This window comes from Nilaparvata lugens, chromosome 3, assembly GCF_014356525.2.
Source record: "Nilaparvata lugens isolate BPH chromosome 3, ASM1435652v1, whole genome shotgun sequence".
NCBI lineage: Eukaryota > Metazoa > Arthropoda > Insecta > Hemiptera > Delphacidae > Nilaparvata > Nilaparvata lugens.
In genome coordinates, this window is record NC_052506.1 from 35,371,765 (window position 1) to 35,390,526 (window position 18,762).

Sequence of the window (18,762 nt, forward strand, 5' to 3'; positions counted from 1 at the left end):
TTTGACACACGTTGTAACGTACTTGAAACAAAAAAAGGGTAAACGCTCTCCAGAGATTAAAAAACGAAATATAAAAAAAAACACTTTACTAGTTCAACTAAATCACAAAGTGCATTACTTATTGTTTTTTAATAATCAATGAAGAATCTATTGTAAATCAAATACTAGGGAGACTATTGAAATATATAGCTCTGTTTATGTTATTAAACAACCTCTCAATGAAACTTAAAAAAATAGTTTTTATGTCAGCTATGTATTGGAGCGTTGTAAAGCATTCAATTGTTGAGATTTCTAGGCCTACTAAAAAATTAATCTCAATCTGTCGGTATCAAAATCCTGTCAGTTTTTACCACGGAAACTCCATCTCAATTACTGGCGAATCAACCAATCGCTCATTCAACAGCAAGGCGTTATGTCGCTCTAGGCAATATCGCAACCTATACCGATGTCTTCCGTGTAGGTTGGTTTATGTAGCCTTCTAGTTCTAGTCGCCCAATGGGGAATGTGGCCACTGCATTGCTTGAAGGTTGTGATTCCGTTATCGCGCGCAGTGGCAGGAAAACGAGAGCGCATTTTCATGTTGCAATCTAATGACAATAATAATTCTGGTACAGTTTTAATGTAAAGTTGCGGCGGCGGCGGTGTTGAGAGACGGGGCGTGGTTGAGATTGTGGTACAGTTCATTGTTCCAGAGCAAGGCCGTCCAGACCACTCTTGCTTTCTTAGGTCAGAAATCACCTTCCCACTCCAAGTTGCCACTCTGGACTCCAAGCCACATCACCTCCCACTTATCTCCAACAACAGATCCGCTAGTCTGCAACAAACTTGTTTTCGCTACACAATTGAACATGCCAACGTGTCTCATGTCTAGCGGCTTTTAATATCAACTTGTATAATGGCTGATTTGAGTGAATGTAATAGCATGGTCCTTGATTGGCACATTCTTTATTATTTGGCGGAATGCGGGCTACTCAGTCGAAATGAGTGAGGTGTTGCTGGAACTTTCATTGCACCTCTCCATTTTCCAATAAATAATTTTGATGACTATCATATCCCTTTACAATATATAAGTACTAATAAGAAATATTCATACGGATTGAAATGAGATTTTTATAAAATCCAACGATTTATATACAGAGTGATTCATAATTATGGTAAAATAATTTAGAACGTGATAGTAGAGGTAAAAATAAGAAAAAATTCTAATAAACATATATCCATAAACGCTTCATTAGCGAGCTATACAGGATGAAAGATTTCGCCCGGAATTCAGTTCCTCTGGTGAAATACACCGATGCTGAATTGTTTTGGGACTAGTTTTTGAAAAACTTATGCTGGATTCATATGGAAAAATATCTGAAAAACTGAATAAAACTAGTCTGGAAGCTGTAGTGTGAGTAGTTTTTGAGATTCATAAGTTGTATCTGATTGCAAATAAAATATTAGGTTTTTTATGAAAAGTTTTTTTTTCATATGAAAGTAGCATATCTAAATGACATTAAACCTATACCAAAAGACTAGTAGAGTATGCCATTAAGCCTGGGAGGAAGCTCGAACAGAAGTAGATGATCTGCTATGATTCCTGCCCAAATGTTTACTGAAAACTGATGTTGTGGAAGATTGGGATTGATGGCATGAGGATTCTCAGCTGCCCAAATATGTTAGTTGTTGAGGTTAACGATAGCTGTTCTTGTAAAGTGTGCCTCGTCGGTAAATAAAACGGTTGTTAAAAAGTTTGGGTAAACAAGTTTTACTAAAAACCATCGGCAAATACCAGCACGGGGAATACAGTCTCGTGGCAATAGAGTATGAACTTTCTGGAGGTGGTATGGATGTAATTGTTGCTATTTTAGTATCCTCAAAATAATAGATTGATTGACATTAAACTGCACTTTATTCTCTCGTGCTCTTCTCTGGATGTTCATAAATTTCATTAGGAACTTGTTCTTCTAACTCAACAGTCCTAGTAGATCGGGGTCTGCCTGCATAAATGTGCTCTTTGGACATCAGAGAACCTGTCTCAGACAGACGTTGATGAATAGTGGAAAAAAACATTGAACTTGGACATACTCGGTTAGGAAAGTTCTCTTGATACAAACGTCTTGCTTCAGTACTATTACAGTAGTGTCCCATTCCATACATTAAATGCATGTCAGCTAATTCGGAGTATGAATAATGTCTAAAATTACCTGCCATTTTTTAAAAAGTTAACACAGAAGCAAAGTGAAATGGTTACAAATAACTGGTTAATAGGTTAAACAAAAAACACAGCGCGGCTACAGTAGGCCTAACTTACAGTTTGATTTTTTGTTCAACAGTGAGCTAAAATATTTCTGAAAATAATTCTCAGCTGATAATTTCTTTTAAATATCTTTTTATTTAAAACAAAAAAAATCAGCTGTTTTGGAACAGCTGTTCTTAAAATCAATGTTCTATTTGCAATCAGCTACAACCTATGAGTTATTAGTGTTCTCTCCTCATAAAACAGCAAATTTTGTGGTGTAATGTACTACATAAGAATACATTTTATCCAACTTTTATTTAAATCTAGTTTACACAGCTTACATAATTTTTTCAGAATTAAATTCTCTACAATTTTTATTGCGAAAAATTATTTGTTTACTGGTCATTAAAGAAAGTTTTTGGGCATCAAACGTAGAAGTCTGTGTTTTTCTTCTTAGATTTTTTGCATATTTCAACTTTTTTCTTAAAAACTACTCACACTACAGATTCCAGACTAGTTTTATTCAATTTTTCAGATATTTTTCCATATGAATCCAGCATAAGTTTTTCAAAAACTAGTCCCCAAACAATTCAGCATCGGTGTACTTCACCAGAGGAACTGAATTCCGGGCGAAATCTTTCACTCTGTATAGCTCGCTAATGAAGCGTTTATGGATATATGTTTATAAGAAATTTTTCTCTTTTTTTTTACCTCTACTATCACGTATTAAATTATTTTACCATAATTATGAATCACTCTGTATATGAATTGCTGAAAGAAAGCTCTTGGGTATAATCTGTAATAAATATTGTATTCAAAATCCTTCATAACTATGTTGACAATACTTTCATTTCCAAATCTCTATAATTATCTAGTATATACCATTCAATAGTTGAATTTTCAAGTCAACCATTATTTCAGAACCATCACAACTTATTGATATCCCTCCATATACCTGCATACGGACAAAGGACAATCATTCCCAAAAATTTATCATAACAGGAACATATTTTTTGTGCACAATATTCATTCATCCACCGTAGCCTATTTCCTTCTTAATTTTTTTCCAATCCTTTCTTATTTATTGCTAACATAAGGTGGGTGGGCCTAATTGGATAATTGTAAAATACAAAGAACTTTCTCAAGTTTGAAACCCTTCTCTTTTTGAGTCTACTTTTATATCTTAAATTGCTCTAAACTGAACTTTGAACTCATTTTTTCTATAGTATTTCAAGTACCGGTACCCATTTTGTGTATTTTGAATTCTGTCTACCATCACAGTTTTTTCAATATTGCTTCATCGTTGCAACGATGGTAGTAGCACAGGTGTACATATGTTTAGTACCATCCTAATGCTTTGGAATCCCCACATGAGTTGGTGAGAATTGGCACAGCCAGTATACAAGTATTTGTAGCATCTACTTCTATTTTAGCATATTTCTTTTACTCCCTGACTACTCTCCTTTACGATTTTTTGGTATTGTGGATTTGATTTTGCCAACTACCAATATACTGATCTTATTCGTTGTTTCAGCTCTTTCAGTTTTCAGTATGAATAATATTTTTTATTAACAGTGGATTTTAAATTCCATGTAGTTGTCTGAACTAAATAGAAATGATTTGTATTTTGTTTCAGTACACGGACTGTTTCTGAAACGAAAGGATGGGACGTGTTCAGAGACCTGCCTCCGAAGCAGGACAGTGGATCGATGGAGAGCCAGGTCTGCCTGGAGTTCACCGTCAAGATCCTCAAAGTGATCGCCTACCTGGTCACCTTTGTCATCGTGCTCTGCTCTGGCGTCTTGGCAAAAGGCACCATCTTCTTCATGACTTCGCAACTCAGACCCGACAGAGTCCTTCCCTACTGCAATAAAGACTTAGGTAAGTCAACGCAAATCAAAAAGACTACAAAACAATGTAGTAGAATTGATTCATTAATCAAGATTATGATAATAGGAGTATAATCATAATAATCTATATGATCCTGATTGTTCGTAAGTCATCGTTTTTTCTGACATGAATGCCAACCGTGTATGAGAAACCAATTAGTTTGACACTCTAATTCACTGGAAATTCACTTCCGATCGTGAAAGAATGGCGAATACCATTATTTGTTCAATCATTGTTGTTCGATATTCATGGACTTCATTATTAGCTTCTGTTTTCAGCTGAAATATTCAGGGATTTATAATTGTACCAAAAAATTCTAATAGAATTTACAATTTATCGATTTTTAAAAGAAAAGAGAAAGTTTTCAATTTCAAATTTCCGGTCTCAAATGATACAAATGACAGAACTACATGAGTAGTGGGTACAAGTAGTGTTCTAAAATTTCAATTGAAAATACCGAATTCGACATGAAACTTCAAGCTCTTCTGGTAACTGAGCAGTAAGGAGTATTTAGCTGAACATAACTGCTGGTACTGGTGCTTGTTACCTGAGCAGGAAATCAACAGAAACGTGATGCTACGCAATTAAAGGAGGATTCTATCCATTCTGTGGTATGATCCGAGTCTTCTCTAATTGAATAAGTCAATTATTGAAGAATAATTGAGTAAATCACAGAACTCTGTTTTGTGTATAATTTATCTTTTTATCTAGGCTGAACTATCTTTCTGTAATAAATCTGCTGCTATCAAAAATGTTCAACTTATAGAAGTAAAAATTTTATTTAATCGCAATTTTCAGTTTGCATAACTCTAGTAACATTGGTTCAAGAAAATTTCAAAATTCAGCATTGCTTATTATTCATTATTTGCAATTTCATATTCCTTTATTCTTGTTTCCTATTATGAGATGAACAGATGATACAACAGATAAAACTGATTCAATCTCAAATTTAAGTTAGTTCAGAAATAAATTCAACAGTCTAGAATCCAGATCTATTGGAAGAAGAAATGATTCAAATGTTCAAAGAAGAAATTATCACTGAAAAAAAAATTATTTGGCTTTTTTTGGTAGGGAATCCCTTACAAAATGGGTTTCACATTTGTTATTTTTCAGCCGGGACCGACAAATTAACGTTCTCATCCATTAACACAGGAGTGATCTTGCTAGAAGCTTTGGGTCATGTCTGGGATTGAACATGATAGGCTTTATCCACCAGCCTACGAATAACTCCTAATCACTAAAGAGTTTTAAGAATCCTTGAAATCAATAATCATGTTCAACATAAAATTAGAAACCAATAATATTACCCAGTGCCGTTTGCACAATGACAGTTTAAACTAAATTTCATTTTAAACTGGATTAAATCCATATTTTATCAAGTCTCGCTATAATGTGGTTCATTTTGAGTTCAAGCCACCAGCTGATTGAGTTCAGTTTAAGCGTTGACTGTGCAAACGGCCCTTAGGCCCGTTACAGATGCTCGGCTTAGGGCCATATGCTAATATCACGTTTAACGCTAAACCACGCTTACTTGTAGATATGGTTGCATTTATTACAATGTGTTTCATATGGGGTTTAAACGAACAGCTGACATTTCTCCGTTTAAACCGAGTATCTGCATGCAGATAAATGCATCCATATCTACAAGTAATCGTGGATTAGTGATAAACGTAGCATTAGCATATGGCCCTTGGACGGAGAAATGTCAGTCGTTCGTTTAAACCCTGTATGAAACACATTATGCTAAATATAAATGCAACCATATATACAAGTAAATGTGATTTGGCGTTAAACATAGATGGTGCATATGGCCCTTATCCCCTTAAACACCACCTCGGTTTAAAGAGATAGATCAGCTGTTGGTTCAACCGGGAATGAGACACATTATAAAATGAAATATACCATACCTTCATGTAATCGTAGATTAGCGTTAAATTTAGATAGTGCATATGACCCTTAAAAGTTTAATATATTCTATTACAGTTTCGCTTGCAACGAAACGAAGCTCCTCCAAAGTGGGCTACTATGACTGATGGTGCTTGTGTTGCAGGTAGAGATAAGCAATTTGTGGTGAACCTGCCGCCGGAGGAGCGTGTGGCTTGGACGTGGTGCCTGGTGGTGGCGTTCATGATTCCTGAGCTCGGCACCCTCATCCGCTCCATCAGGATCTGCTTCTTCAAGTCGTGGCGGCGGCCGCCCTTCAATGACTTCATGTTCGTCTTCATCATGGAGTCGCTCCACGTGGTCGGCCTCGCGCTGCTCGTGTTCATCGTGCTGCCCAACCTCGACGTCATCAAGGGTGCCATGCTCACCAACTGTGTCTGCTTTGTGCCTGCACTCTTCAGTCAGTATTTACTATTGATTTGAAAATATAATATTTGAGGGGCACTAGGAACTACATCTCATTATTGACCTCATAACGCAAACTGAGCAGTACAATTTAAAAAACAATGCATGAAAAAGAAAAATTGAGTATGTAAAGCATACTAATCAGTTTATAAATGAATTTCAGTATCCCAGAATTACAATCTATCATTATAATAGGTTGCAGCCTACTTATCATTTAGGTTATTCATAAAATAACTAGATCTCACCTTATAAAAATTCGGTGGCATAATAATAACATGTGCTTGAAAACTTGTGCCTGACACCTACTTGAAAAAACTCCAAATACAGTATTCTTCTCAATGTCTAGAAATAAAACTGCTTTTTGTACAGTTAGTCACGTCACATGGAGTTAAATTTACTTGAAAATATTGTTTTTGAGAGATAGAAAAGATTGCAGTAAATTTATAACCATATTCTGAGTGCAAAAACAAGTTGTGTTATTTATTATCTAACTAACTTGAAACAAACGTACTTGCTACTTTCTCTGAAGATAGTAGTTACTCGCTCTCACTTTACTGGCAATGACAGTTATTCATTATAACTAATGTAATGAAACCAACTTCTAATACCTTAAAAACCATACTAGGATACATGTTGTTTCTTCATGTTCTAATCCTTAGTTATGATGAAGAATATGAAAATAATAACGTAATTACCCTCTAGCAAAATTATTTTCATGTTCTTGAAGCTAGATGGAGTAATGTATATTATTCAAGTAGATCATTTGGGATCCAATTTTTAAAGCAGGAACTCTTTACATAATTAATTTCACATATTATCGTTCCCATGAGTCCAAGTGAATGAGACTATAACAGTTACGAATTTCTTTAAAATACCAGATCTAGATTCCATACATGGAAAGTGAGCACAAAAACGATAACACTTTATAGACTCTTTTAAAACCAATTTAGTTGCAGATTTCATTTAAATCAAGGTCAACACCATTGTACCTACATTATTTTTGATTTGATACTTCGTCAACCATGAAGTCATATTATATACTATCAATTCGAAGTCTACCAGTATACTATATGAACTGTTGAAGGATTGCTTCTCCAGCCCAAACCACTATGAATGCCATGAACTAGACAATAAAGAAAATGCGTTCTACTATTGGAAATCGCAGCAATAACATTGATATAACATTATATTGTTGATTTATTATGACACAAATAAATTTATAATTATTATTAAACGAAAATACAAATTGAATGTTGTAAATCACCCCGAAGACTTCTGCTCTGTCAGATATTGACAACAGGGTAAACAGCTAGTTGTTAATTCATTAGCATTTGAATAAATGCAATATCTCAGTAATTTCCATCTAAAAATAAATTTAATCAGCAAAGCTGTTTCAACTCATATTTTATACATTTCAACGCATCAACTAGTTTTTCTTTCAATAATAGACAAAGTCAGGACTATTTTACTATTTGGAGCATCCGTTAATACAATATTCATTTATAATAATGATTCCTGCAATCATCTACTGCGATAATTGAATTTTATCTACTTTCCTTCAATACTCTTACGAATATGAAGTGGTATTTTATTATTGTGATTTTACGGTAATATATTGTATAGATCAACTTGTATAAGAAATGCAAAGATTTTAGGAACGTCAAATATTTTTTGTTCCAAATTTTGAGTGAACTATCGGAACCGATATTACAAAATAGTATAAATATTTTTGCAGGTTTAGTGTCACGCAACACTAAAGGCTGCACGTCGCGGTCGGAGAAGACGGAGGTGTACATGAAGGCAATGGTGGATGTGGTGGCTCTGTGCGCGCAGGCCACAGGCTTCGTGGTGTGGCCCGCCCTCGAGGGTAGTCTGCGCCCTGACCTCTGGGTCATCCCTGTCTCCCTCTTCTGCATCTCCTGTGGCTGGTGGGAAAACTACGTTTCCAAGCATTCTGTGTTCAGTAAGTACTAACAAAAAAATGAATATTTCCACCATAGAATAAGCATACAGGAATAATAAAGTTTGTCACGAGTGTGGACGCAATTTCAAACAGTTGGTAGCGCTACCCGCTACCCGCTACCCGCTTCCTATCGTAGTAAGCTGTCGAGCTAGTAAACAAAAAAGTAGCTTAGGTAGATAGATAAAGTTATAGCCTATAGAGCTCTTAGATAGAGATTTTTTGACATATATTACACATACGTTGTATGAACTTTTTGAAATAAAATTGAAGTAGGTCTAGATTTATGCTGATTATAAACTAAACTTTTTATTGGAAACAATTTCCCATGGAATACGTAGCTCTTTGAACATATCAAAATCTAATTTAAAAGGGATTGTTATTCGAATATTGGCATATAGAATTACCTGAAACGAACAAACAACAAATTATATCTAAATCTTGATACAGTCATGTACACACAATAATAAATGTGCAATATCCAATTTTTATTGTAATCTTTTTACAATAGTGTTTTTATTCTATTTAATGACTTCACTCTAGACTTGCTTCAGAATTCAATTTGAGGTTTCATATTTTTAGTGATTAAAATTTATTTTTGTTAAATTTTTCAAAGAGTAAGAAAGTTGGAATTGAGTTGAAAACGTTTTATCCTGTCTCAAAAGTTTAGGGCGTTTATGCTCCAAATTTCACTGTTAACTCAAACCGTTAGTCCTAGTAAGTAGTTCTTTTTCGTTTACACTCACCAGGCCAAAACAGTAATAATAGGCAGTAGTAGACAGTAATAGGTTTGAATTAGCAAAAAATTGGCCTTAAATTTGGAACATAAACGACCATGGGATATCTTTTTATGTTATTTTCCCTCTATGGTTGTACTGTACATTACTACACAGGATTGAATGTTACTGGATTCAACATCATTGCCTGATAACGTCGTTACTCAAATTGATGTGTAGTGATTTAACTCTTCCTCTTTATAGTTTTCATGAAACCATTATGGAGAGTGAAGGACAGACTGAAAAGAACTCGATACTTCACTTATCTATTCATCTCTATATGGAAAATCATCCTCTTCTTTTCCTGCACTCTCGCGGCCGTTTTCTACAGAGGAGAAAGCATATCGAAATTCTTCACGTCGATGTCCACTGGATTTTCTGAACACAAAATTAGGATAACTGAGGTGAGACGAATAGAAATCATTCTTTATGAATATTTCTCAAATAAAATGATATGATGAATATGATTGTAACTTTCTATTATACTAGCAGGTATTAAAATAGGCCTATAACCATCCTCGGTAAATTAAGAATCTATATGCAACATTTCAAGATAATCAGTTGAGTAGTTCAGACGTGATGTTGCGTCATTTGTGAAATTCGTGATTTCAATCAATGATGAATATCATTCATTGAATAATGTACTACTTTTCAATTAATTAGGCCTATATCCATTAGCATTAGAATCCTTGAATCTTTTTTGCCCTCATTGACTAATTCTTTGTAATACATTGTCAAGACAAAAATTAGTTATCATATTCATATGCATCTTCTAGTAGATCCCATACTAACACATTAGAATACATAACAGTCATAATGACTTTTTTGATTGTTTGAAGCTGCTATATCAAAGCAAATTGAAATTTTCTGTTGAGTTGGGTACTATTAATTACAAAAGCATATGATACGCTGTAATATTCAAATAAATTGTCATAGTTCTATGATTTTATCACTTGGAATACAGATCATCATTCTACGAGTATTCATTTCTTACATTATGCATGTCATCCAGTTTATAAATGAAAAAAAATTGCGAACCATAATCTTTATTATCCACGTTGTTGAAAGTGTTGATTTCTCTGCTTTTAATTTCAGGTGCGAGCATCCTACGGAGGAACGAGCCTCCCTGATCTGGCAGATGTCATTCCAACTGGCGAAATAATCGACATCAACGCTGAGCAGAAGACGGCTCTCATGGTGCTCACGGTCCACATCATTGCTGCCTACTTATGCTACATTTTTGGTAAAGCCACTCACATCATTCAATATAATTCATTTACATTTCTACTTTCATTCATTTTATATTTTAGACTTTGGACTGTCGAAACCATTCAACTGCATTCTTTTACTACAGATATATTAAAAAGTCCAAAAATATCTACATGAATAACAAAAAGTTTGCAGGTGTAGGGAACTTGAAGTATCTAGGATGCCCAATAAATGCCACAGGTAATAATGCTTATATAAAAGAAAGGATTCAAGCAGCTAATATGGCCTACTATGCCAATGTCAGATTATTCAAAAGTAAGTTGGTCGGGAGGAGCACCAAGATAACAATATATGAAACATTGGTGCGTCCAGTGGCAACATATGCGGCGGAAACTTGGGTGATGAATATGGCTGACGAAAATGCTTTAAAAATCTTTGAAAGATTCATATTAAGCAGAATCTGAACGTTCCCGTTCAGGTTAATGAGCAGCAATGGCGAATGAGAAAAAATGAAGAAATAGAAACATTAAAAAAAGGATAAAATATAATACGCTTCGATAATGCCCAAAGAATAAGGTGGTTGGGGCATGTGATGAGGATGAGTAAGGCTAGAATGCCCAAAATAGTATTCAATAGCAAGTTGCACAGCAGATGAAAAAAAGGTAGGCCAAGGAACAGGTGGGTGGACCAAGTGATGGATGACCTGTTAAAGATGGGGGTGAGAGGATGGAAAGAAAGAGCCATGAACAGAGAAGAATGGAGGCGTGTTGTGAAGGAGGCCAGGGCTCACCTAGGGCTGTAGCGCCGGATAAAGAAAGAAAAAGAAATATATTAAAAAGTCCCGCGCTTGTGAAACCTCTTTTTGTAGCTAAGTAATTTAATGAATTAGCTTCATTTGTTGGCTCAAAGTAGCATCACGTATAATACTCACTTCAATGCAAATCTAGAGACCATCGAAATTGAACTTGTTACACAATTGGCCACATTAAGTCTAGTTTAGTTTATGTTCTCAGTTATTTCTCATTCCTAGAAAAGCAGTAGTTAAAGTAGCACTAAAAAATTATAGTTTTTAGAATACATTTTATACTATTTGATTATTTCAGACACTTTTTGCTTAACTTATGATGTGTTAGATTTTTTTATCGCTCTGTACTAGGATACAATAAAAGCAAGATATACTTAACCACTAGAAAGTGAATTCCCTATTACTTGGCTTACCATACTATGTGCTTCCATTGTGAGCATTTCCCCACTTGATAAGACTTCTAAAATTTCATGAATCTGGCCCTAGATCACATCAATCAGCCAATGATCAAAGTCAATCCTGATCTTTTATGATTTCTACTATTACAGAACAATTAAAGTGTAGAAATGACTAATGTTTTCTAATAATATTTCAGGTAAATTCGCTTGCAAGATTGTCATCCAAGGATTCAGTTATGCGTTTCCCGTGAACTTGACCATCCCAGTGACGATATCTGTTCTTATTGCGATGTGCGGTTTGAGACAAGAAGATCCCTGCTTCTTCCATGGCACAATTCCTGATTACTTATTCTTCGAATCGCCACCCATCTATTTCCTCAACGACTTCATTTCTCGACAAGTAAGTTCAATGAATATCGATGAAAACAACAAAAATACAAACCACAGAAATCACACATGTTCTCAGTTTAATTACGATCCAATTCCAAAGTTATTTTGCTTAATCTTGTAGTTATTTAACTAGTCTTGAGAAATTGACTTCATTTGCAACGTCGTCAAAATGCCTCCTACTATTTAGATTTAGTGGATGAATTAGTGTCATAGGACTTATACAACTTGCTTCACAATAATAATGATTACCACTTAAAAACAAATATTCCGACGAATTGTTATCACTAATCGCTATTTAATAAAAATAATAGTCCAGCCAATGACTATGGTTTGAGCTTACTCAATAGTAGCTTAAGAAAATATTTTGAAAACAAGAAGTTTAGGAGATGGACAATATAGTATGATACTTCAAGTAAAAATAGTTTATGTTTTCTCATGAGTCTCTTATAATTCAATAATAATAATAATAATTTTTGTGATGAAATGTAAAACTCATTTTTACATAGGCATGATTTCTTCCAATGATTTTACTTATGTTTCTGTGAAGAACTACCTTACCTATCTAGTGACAAAAATGGATCAGGTATTTTCTATGCTCACTGTATTAAGTATTTTCAAACCAAGAAGTGTAGGAGATGGACAATATAATATGAAACTTATAATACCAAATGTAGAAGTAGTTTAAGAAATTCCATAATCTATTCTTTGGAACTTTCAAAGTTAGTCAAAAAAAGTATTTCTAGCAATTGAAGTGTACTGTTGTTGATTACAGTTATTATTGTAATCTGCAATATGTTTGTTTGGAACAGCATGCTTGGATATGGCTGGTATGGCTGCTGTCTCAGACATGGATAACCCTGCACATTTGGACGCCGAAGGTGGAGCGTCTCGCCACAACCGAGAAACTGTTCGTCCTGCCCATGTACGACGCTCTGCTCATTGACCAGTCGCTCGGCCTCAACAGGCGAAGGGACGATGACAAGGACGTCAAAACCGAAGTAAGCACACACACACACACAATTGTTATTGATGATTGAGATGAAAATGTTTACAATAAATTGGCAAAATTCCAGAGAATTTTTGGAAATATACACAGAAATCTAAAAAATAAAACAAGGCAGGACACACGGATTAAATTTTTACAACACCATCGCGGTTCCAACTCTTCTCTGTGGAAGTGAAAATTTGATTCATACACGAAAAATTGACAGGATACAAACCGGCTGCACCAGGACAGACAGAATAAGAAATGAGGAAATGAGGGCAACATTGTCTGTAACACCAGTACACGACAAGATTATTCAAAATAGAAGAAACTCGTGCTGTCACTTGAATAGGATGCCTCCAGGAAGAATCCCTTTAGAAGCTAAACATTATACACCCACTGGGAAAAAGTTGGGGAGGACGAGGAAAAGATGGGTACCGGAACAGGTTATTTACCAGACCTAATCCATGAAGTGAAGATGATTATGAGTTCTTTGTTTTTTGTTTACGATGTGGTTAAGTGATAGACTTTACATTACCATCCAAACTTCATCACGTCATCATATAACGAGGTCATTCTATTATTTATTTCAACAAATAACACTCATCATTAACGATAATTATCAGAATGATTGGAAGATAAATAATAAGGTTGATTGTATTCTATTATTCTTGTGTAATATGACCATCCTTAATATTCTCATTCTGTTCCCAGGAATTGGCAGAACGTGAAAAAGATCCGGACGAATATTATGAGACAATCTCAGTTCACACCGATGCAAGCAGCACAACTCCGAAAACAGTGAAAAAGTCTGATAGTATAACGAGGATTTATGCTTGCGCTACTATGTGGCACGAAACTAAAGAGGAAATGATGGAAATGTTGAAGTCTATTCTGAGAATGGATGAAGATCAGTGTGCCAGGAGAGTCGCTCAGAAATATCTGAGGGTAGTTGATCCAGACTACTACGAATTCGAAAGTAAGTAGCATACTACGTTGTTTATTCAGTGGCCTGATTTATTATCAGATTATGGCTGTATTTTTAAATTGAGATACTAGGTATTTTACAAACTCTCAGAATAGTCAGGGTTGAAAAGGTTGAGCACTATTATCAGAGAACCTAGGCAGCCAGGTTAGCCGTGTGGACTAAGACGTTGCACCCTTCTGTCAGCTAGCGTTGTCTGATCAAGGTGATTGGAGTGGATATGTTTCTGTTTATTTCCAAGTTTGAGATTAAAATATTACTTTTATATGTTTGAATCTCCTTCTCTACGTTTGGTAGAGGGCTACTGAGAAGGATATCCTGAGTATTCTTTCCAAAGAATAGACATTGATATATTCAAAGCTCCGCCAATTTATTTACATACAAAACAATATTATCTTGAAGTAATTTCTAAATTGCTTTTTGTTTCTTATCATGCAAAGTTCAATAGTAATTATTATTTCAGTTTATATTTTGTAAATTCATCTGAAACTTTGCAGTATTGTATCGTATTCAAGTGTATAAGCCAGTATATATTATAATCTGCATAAATAAGGCAATCAATCAATCAATCTTACCTTTGCGCATCAAAGTAGTATCTGTGAAACATAATATGAACAACGCATATATTTCGGGGCTTTTGCAGCGCACATCTTCATGGACGACGCGTTCGAGATCAGTGACGTGAATGACGACTGGTGCCAGGTGAATCGGTTCGTGAAGCTGCTGATATCGATCATCGACGAGGCTGCCTCGCACGTGCACGAGACCAACATCCGCATACGGCCTCCCACCAAGTACCCGACGGTCTACGGCGGGCGCCTCGTGTGGACTTTGCCCGGAAAGACCAAGATGATCTGTCATCTCAAGGACAAAGCCAAGATCAGGCACAGGAAGCGTTGGAGCCAGGTATCAATACTCATTCTATCCATGTAGGATTTCTGCTCTCTCATATACCTTGCAATATCTCACTTGCAAAGTGATCGTAAGATATATAATAGGATTGCAATTTCATTTTCATCTATGCTTGCGCTACTATGTGGCACGAAACTAAATTCATTCATTTGTGAACCATAATAGTCAATCAATAACTGTACAGTGACTGTAAATTTGTAAATTGGGCTTAGTTCATTTCTGTACTGAATGAAATCAGAATAATATTATTGTTTATGTAATTTGGGAGATTTTCGTCCTTATATGGTACTGAGAGCGTTGGGGAAAAATATTTTAATGTGACATAGAAATTGCAATTCATAAATGTTCCAAAATTCAAATAATTCTATTATAAAAAAATAATAATTCATGGAATAACCACATGTGATTGCAATTTAGCTGTGCTATTACAATGTCTACTGTTCACACTTCTTATAGGTGTGATAGAAATGTGTATACAGAACTTCGAAAAAGGTGATAATAATCATTATAATTTGTTCCAAAGGAGAAACTGAAAATTATGTCTTTCTTCAAAAGTTATTTTGCCAACGTTATATTTTCGAACAAATGCTAAATATTGCTACAGAACTAGCATTAATTAAAGTTGTATTTCTTAACTTTTTGCTGTACCGTACCTATTATTTTAATCATTATTTGAATCTCTCGCAGAAATTGAGTAACGTTTATCAGTGGCAAAATTAATTCTGATACATCAATAGGGCCGTTCGCACAGTCAAAGCTTAAACTGAATTCAATCAGCTGGTGGCTTAAACTCAAAATGAAACATATTGTAACCAACGAGACTTGATATGGATTTAATCCAGTTTGAAATGTAATTTAGTTTAAACTGGAACTGTGCAAACGGCACATAGATAACTTTATTTTGTGACAGGTGATGTACATGTACTACCTTCTTGGGCACCGGTTGATGGAGTTGCCAATATCTGTGGAGAGAAAGGAAGTGATGGCCGAGAGTACCTATCTGCTGACACTGGATGGAGACATCGACTTCCAGCCTCATGCTGTCCGACTACTTATCGATTTGATGAAGAAGAACAAGAATTTAGGAGCCGCTTGCGGCAGAATTCATCCAGTTGGATCAGGTTTGTAAACTACAATTATTATCAATGAGTAGTAGAGTGGAGTAACTCCTGTAGAAAATAATTTCATTTTCAATCCTCTTTTAAATACTGAATCATCAATTTATATCCTAATTATAACCATTTACGAAAGTTTGGTTCACAAAAATATTTACTCAACCCTGTGAATCAGGCGCTTTATGCTCTATTCTCACTGTTTGTCCAATGAATTTGCGGTAATGGAGATTATGCCTTAATAATTTGCGGTATGTCTGTGACTATTATTATTTCAAAGAGGAGTTTTTATTGTGTGTTTGTGTTTTTATTATACATTGTAAATGGAGCTTGTTGATGTTTGTAAAAACAAAATAATATTGATTATGAATGGATATTATTTTTTGATCATCTCTCAATATACCTCAATATTCGAATTGCAGTGTTTCAATTATAAATTACTAAATGGAGTGTATCTGCACAAATAATATCTTTGGGTAGATTTGTAAAATAATCTTTACTTGATTTAATAAACAAACTACTACTCAATTTTAGAATGATTGCATAAACAATGCTTACACATCTTTAATGGAATGGGGAGTCCGATGGTAGCAAGCATTCAAAAGGCACACCAGTGTTTAATGTTAAGTCGGGCCTAGGCTACAAACTCAAGTTCTGTCGTAAATTTGTCAAACTCTTTAAATAAGGATGATATAATATGGGGTTAAGTGTAAGAGTTACGGCACTCTTATTCCCTCAACTTCGACCACAACACTTGTAATATTTTTAAAGTGCGATAAATAATGGCAATTATCTATCTATCTATCTATCTAATGCTTACATCTGGCTCTTGTAAAAGATCTTGTAGTAATGAATGAATAATTGACTGAATTTGAGAGTGTTGAGTTTTTAAAATATTCAAATAATTGAAATTCTAATTGGTTATATGTTGATTTGCAGGACCCATGGTATGGTATCAAATGTTCGAGTACGCGATTGGTCATTGGCTTCAGAAGGCAACCGAGCACATGATTGGCTGCGTCCTCTGTAGTCCTGGATGTTTCTCACTTTTCCGTGGCAAAGCTCTGATGGACGACAATGTTATGCGACGATACACCACCAGATCCGACGAAGCTAGGCATTATGTGCAATACGATCAAGGTTTGATTCTATTATATTATAACTCATTATGATGGTCACTTGTGACCAGCAACGTTTATTATATAAAAGTTAGTGAAACTTGAACAAAATTATCAGTAAAATTATTATTTGTATTCTAACTAGTAGTTCTGTGAACAGTAGACCTCGCGCTCAGTAAGTTACATTGACCTGTTGTTATTATGTTTTCTCAAAAATTAATAAATAATTTATCAATTTAAAATGTCTAGAAAAAATCGGTGACGTGTCGTCCCAGAATGTGAGTGTGAGCGCTGTTATCAGGTCTGGCTGCAACTGTCTTCAACGTTGATGGAAAGATACATTTTCAAGATTTTCGATGTTTTTGAACGGGTAGTATTATAGTCAACTGTCTACTAACGTTGATGGAAAGATACATTTTCAAGATGTTTGATGTTTTTGAACGGGTAGTATTAAAGTCCACTAAACAGTTGATTTATTATGAATAATTCTATAGTCTGATTTTTAATCTAATATTGGCTTATGAAGGAGGCTCCTTTTTCCTTTTGTATTATCCTTGAAATGCAAGATTTCCAAAAACCTTGTATATACGTCGACGCGCAATTTAAAAAGGAACATACCTGTCAAATTTCATTAAAATCTATTACCGCGTTTCGCCGTAAATGCGCAACATTTAAACATTAAGAGAAATTCCATTTCCGAGGCTCTTCATGTTTCTTTGAATCCGATTTAACCCGACGTGTGGGGGATTAGCCCAACGACGTCTTGTTGGAGCACTTCTTTGTCTGACTCCCACCCTTCGACCTGTCCGGCTTGGGAGGCCCTGCTGGTAGTTACACTACCGCCGGCATAGCTCTTGGGGTCACAGGAGTACACAAGCCCCTAAGGGAAGTCATAAGGCAGGAAGTGGAGATTGAACCCCCAGTTGGCAAAATGCACGAAAGGCAGTTGAAATGGTTCGGTCATGTAACAAGGATGACAAACGAGAGAAAAGCCAAACAAATATGGGAAATGAAACCTATTGGAGTGAGGCAAAGAGGACGACCAAGAATCACGTTTGAAAACCATGTCGAAAGAATGGGGGCTGCTAGGGGTAAAAACTGGCAGCAGATGAAAAGATTGGCTGAGGATCGTGGGGAGTGGAGACGCTGGGCCGAGGAATCTTCAAACCACCCTACGCTGTGAGGCAGAAGGGGATCGAGAAAGAAGAAGAGAAGAGAAATGCCAAACCGACGACTTGAATCTTAGACCTCACTTCGCTCGGTCAATTAATTGAATGCATGCTTATTTTCATGAGGAAATGAGCTATAAATGCCAACCAACCAATGAAACTGAATACAGTAGTTAACTCGAAAACATAATCAATAATTGACAATTGTGCTCCGTATGTAAAGTCAACCACTCAAGTTGTAGGCTCCCAACATAAGGCCGGATACATCACTACATTAGTGAATACTTGAGTAGGCCTACTGTCTAACATACCTATATCTTAAATGCTGGTTAATTTCCTAAATGAATCTGTTTTTTTCAATTCTTGTTACAGAGAGGATGTGAGTAGGCCTACTAAATTAGCTTACATTCAAAGCATGCTATAAAATGTTAGCCACCTTCTCGATATTTGCAAGGCATTCGATACAATGGGTGAAAATAT

At 35.4% G+C, this 18,762-nt stretch overlaps 1 protein-coding gene across 2 annotated transcripts in view; it reads left to right on the plus strand.

Moving 5' to 3' along the window:
• Positions 1 to 18,762, plus strand: part of LOC111046048 (chitin synthase chs-2) — a 79,612-nt gene that overhangs the window by 39,371 nt on the left and 21,479 nt on the right. For both annotated transcript variants that reach the window (XM_039423630.1, XM_039423632.1), the window contains exons 3-13: positions 3,861 to 4,105; positions 6,165 to 6,458; positions 8,199 to 8,426; positions 9,404 to 9,603; positions 10,295 to 10,442; positions 11,809 to 12,011; positions 12,811 to 12,999; positions 13,701 to 13,965; positions 14,615 to 14,877; positions 15,794 to 16,004; positions 16,935 to 17,135. In XM_039423630.1, the coding sequence (XP_039279564.1) occupies positions 3,861 to 4,105; positions 6,165 to 6,458; positions 8,199 to 8,426; positions 9,404 to 9,603; positions 10,295 to 10,442; positions 11,809 to 12,011; positions 12,811 to 12,999; positions 13,701 to 13,965; positions 14,615 to 14,877; positions 15,794 to 16,004; positions 16,935 to 17,135 (2,447 nt within the window). The remainder of the gene's footprint in view (positions 1 to 3,860; positions 4,106 to 6,164; positions 6,459 to 8,198; positions 8,427 to 9,403; positions 9,604 to 10,294; positions 10,443 to 11,808; positions 12,012 to 12,810; positions 13,000 to 13,700; positions 13,966 to 14,614; positions 14,878 to 15,793; positions 16,005 to 16,934; positions 17,136 to 18,762) is intronic.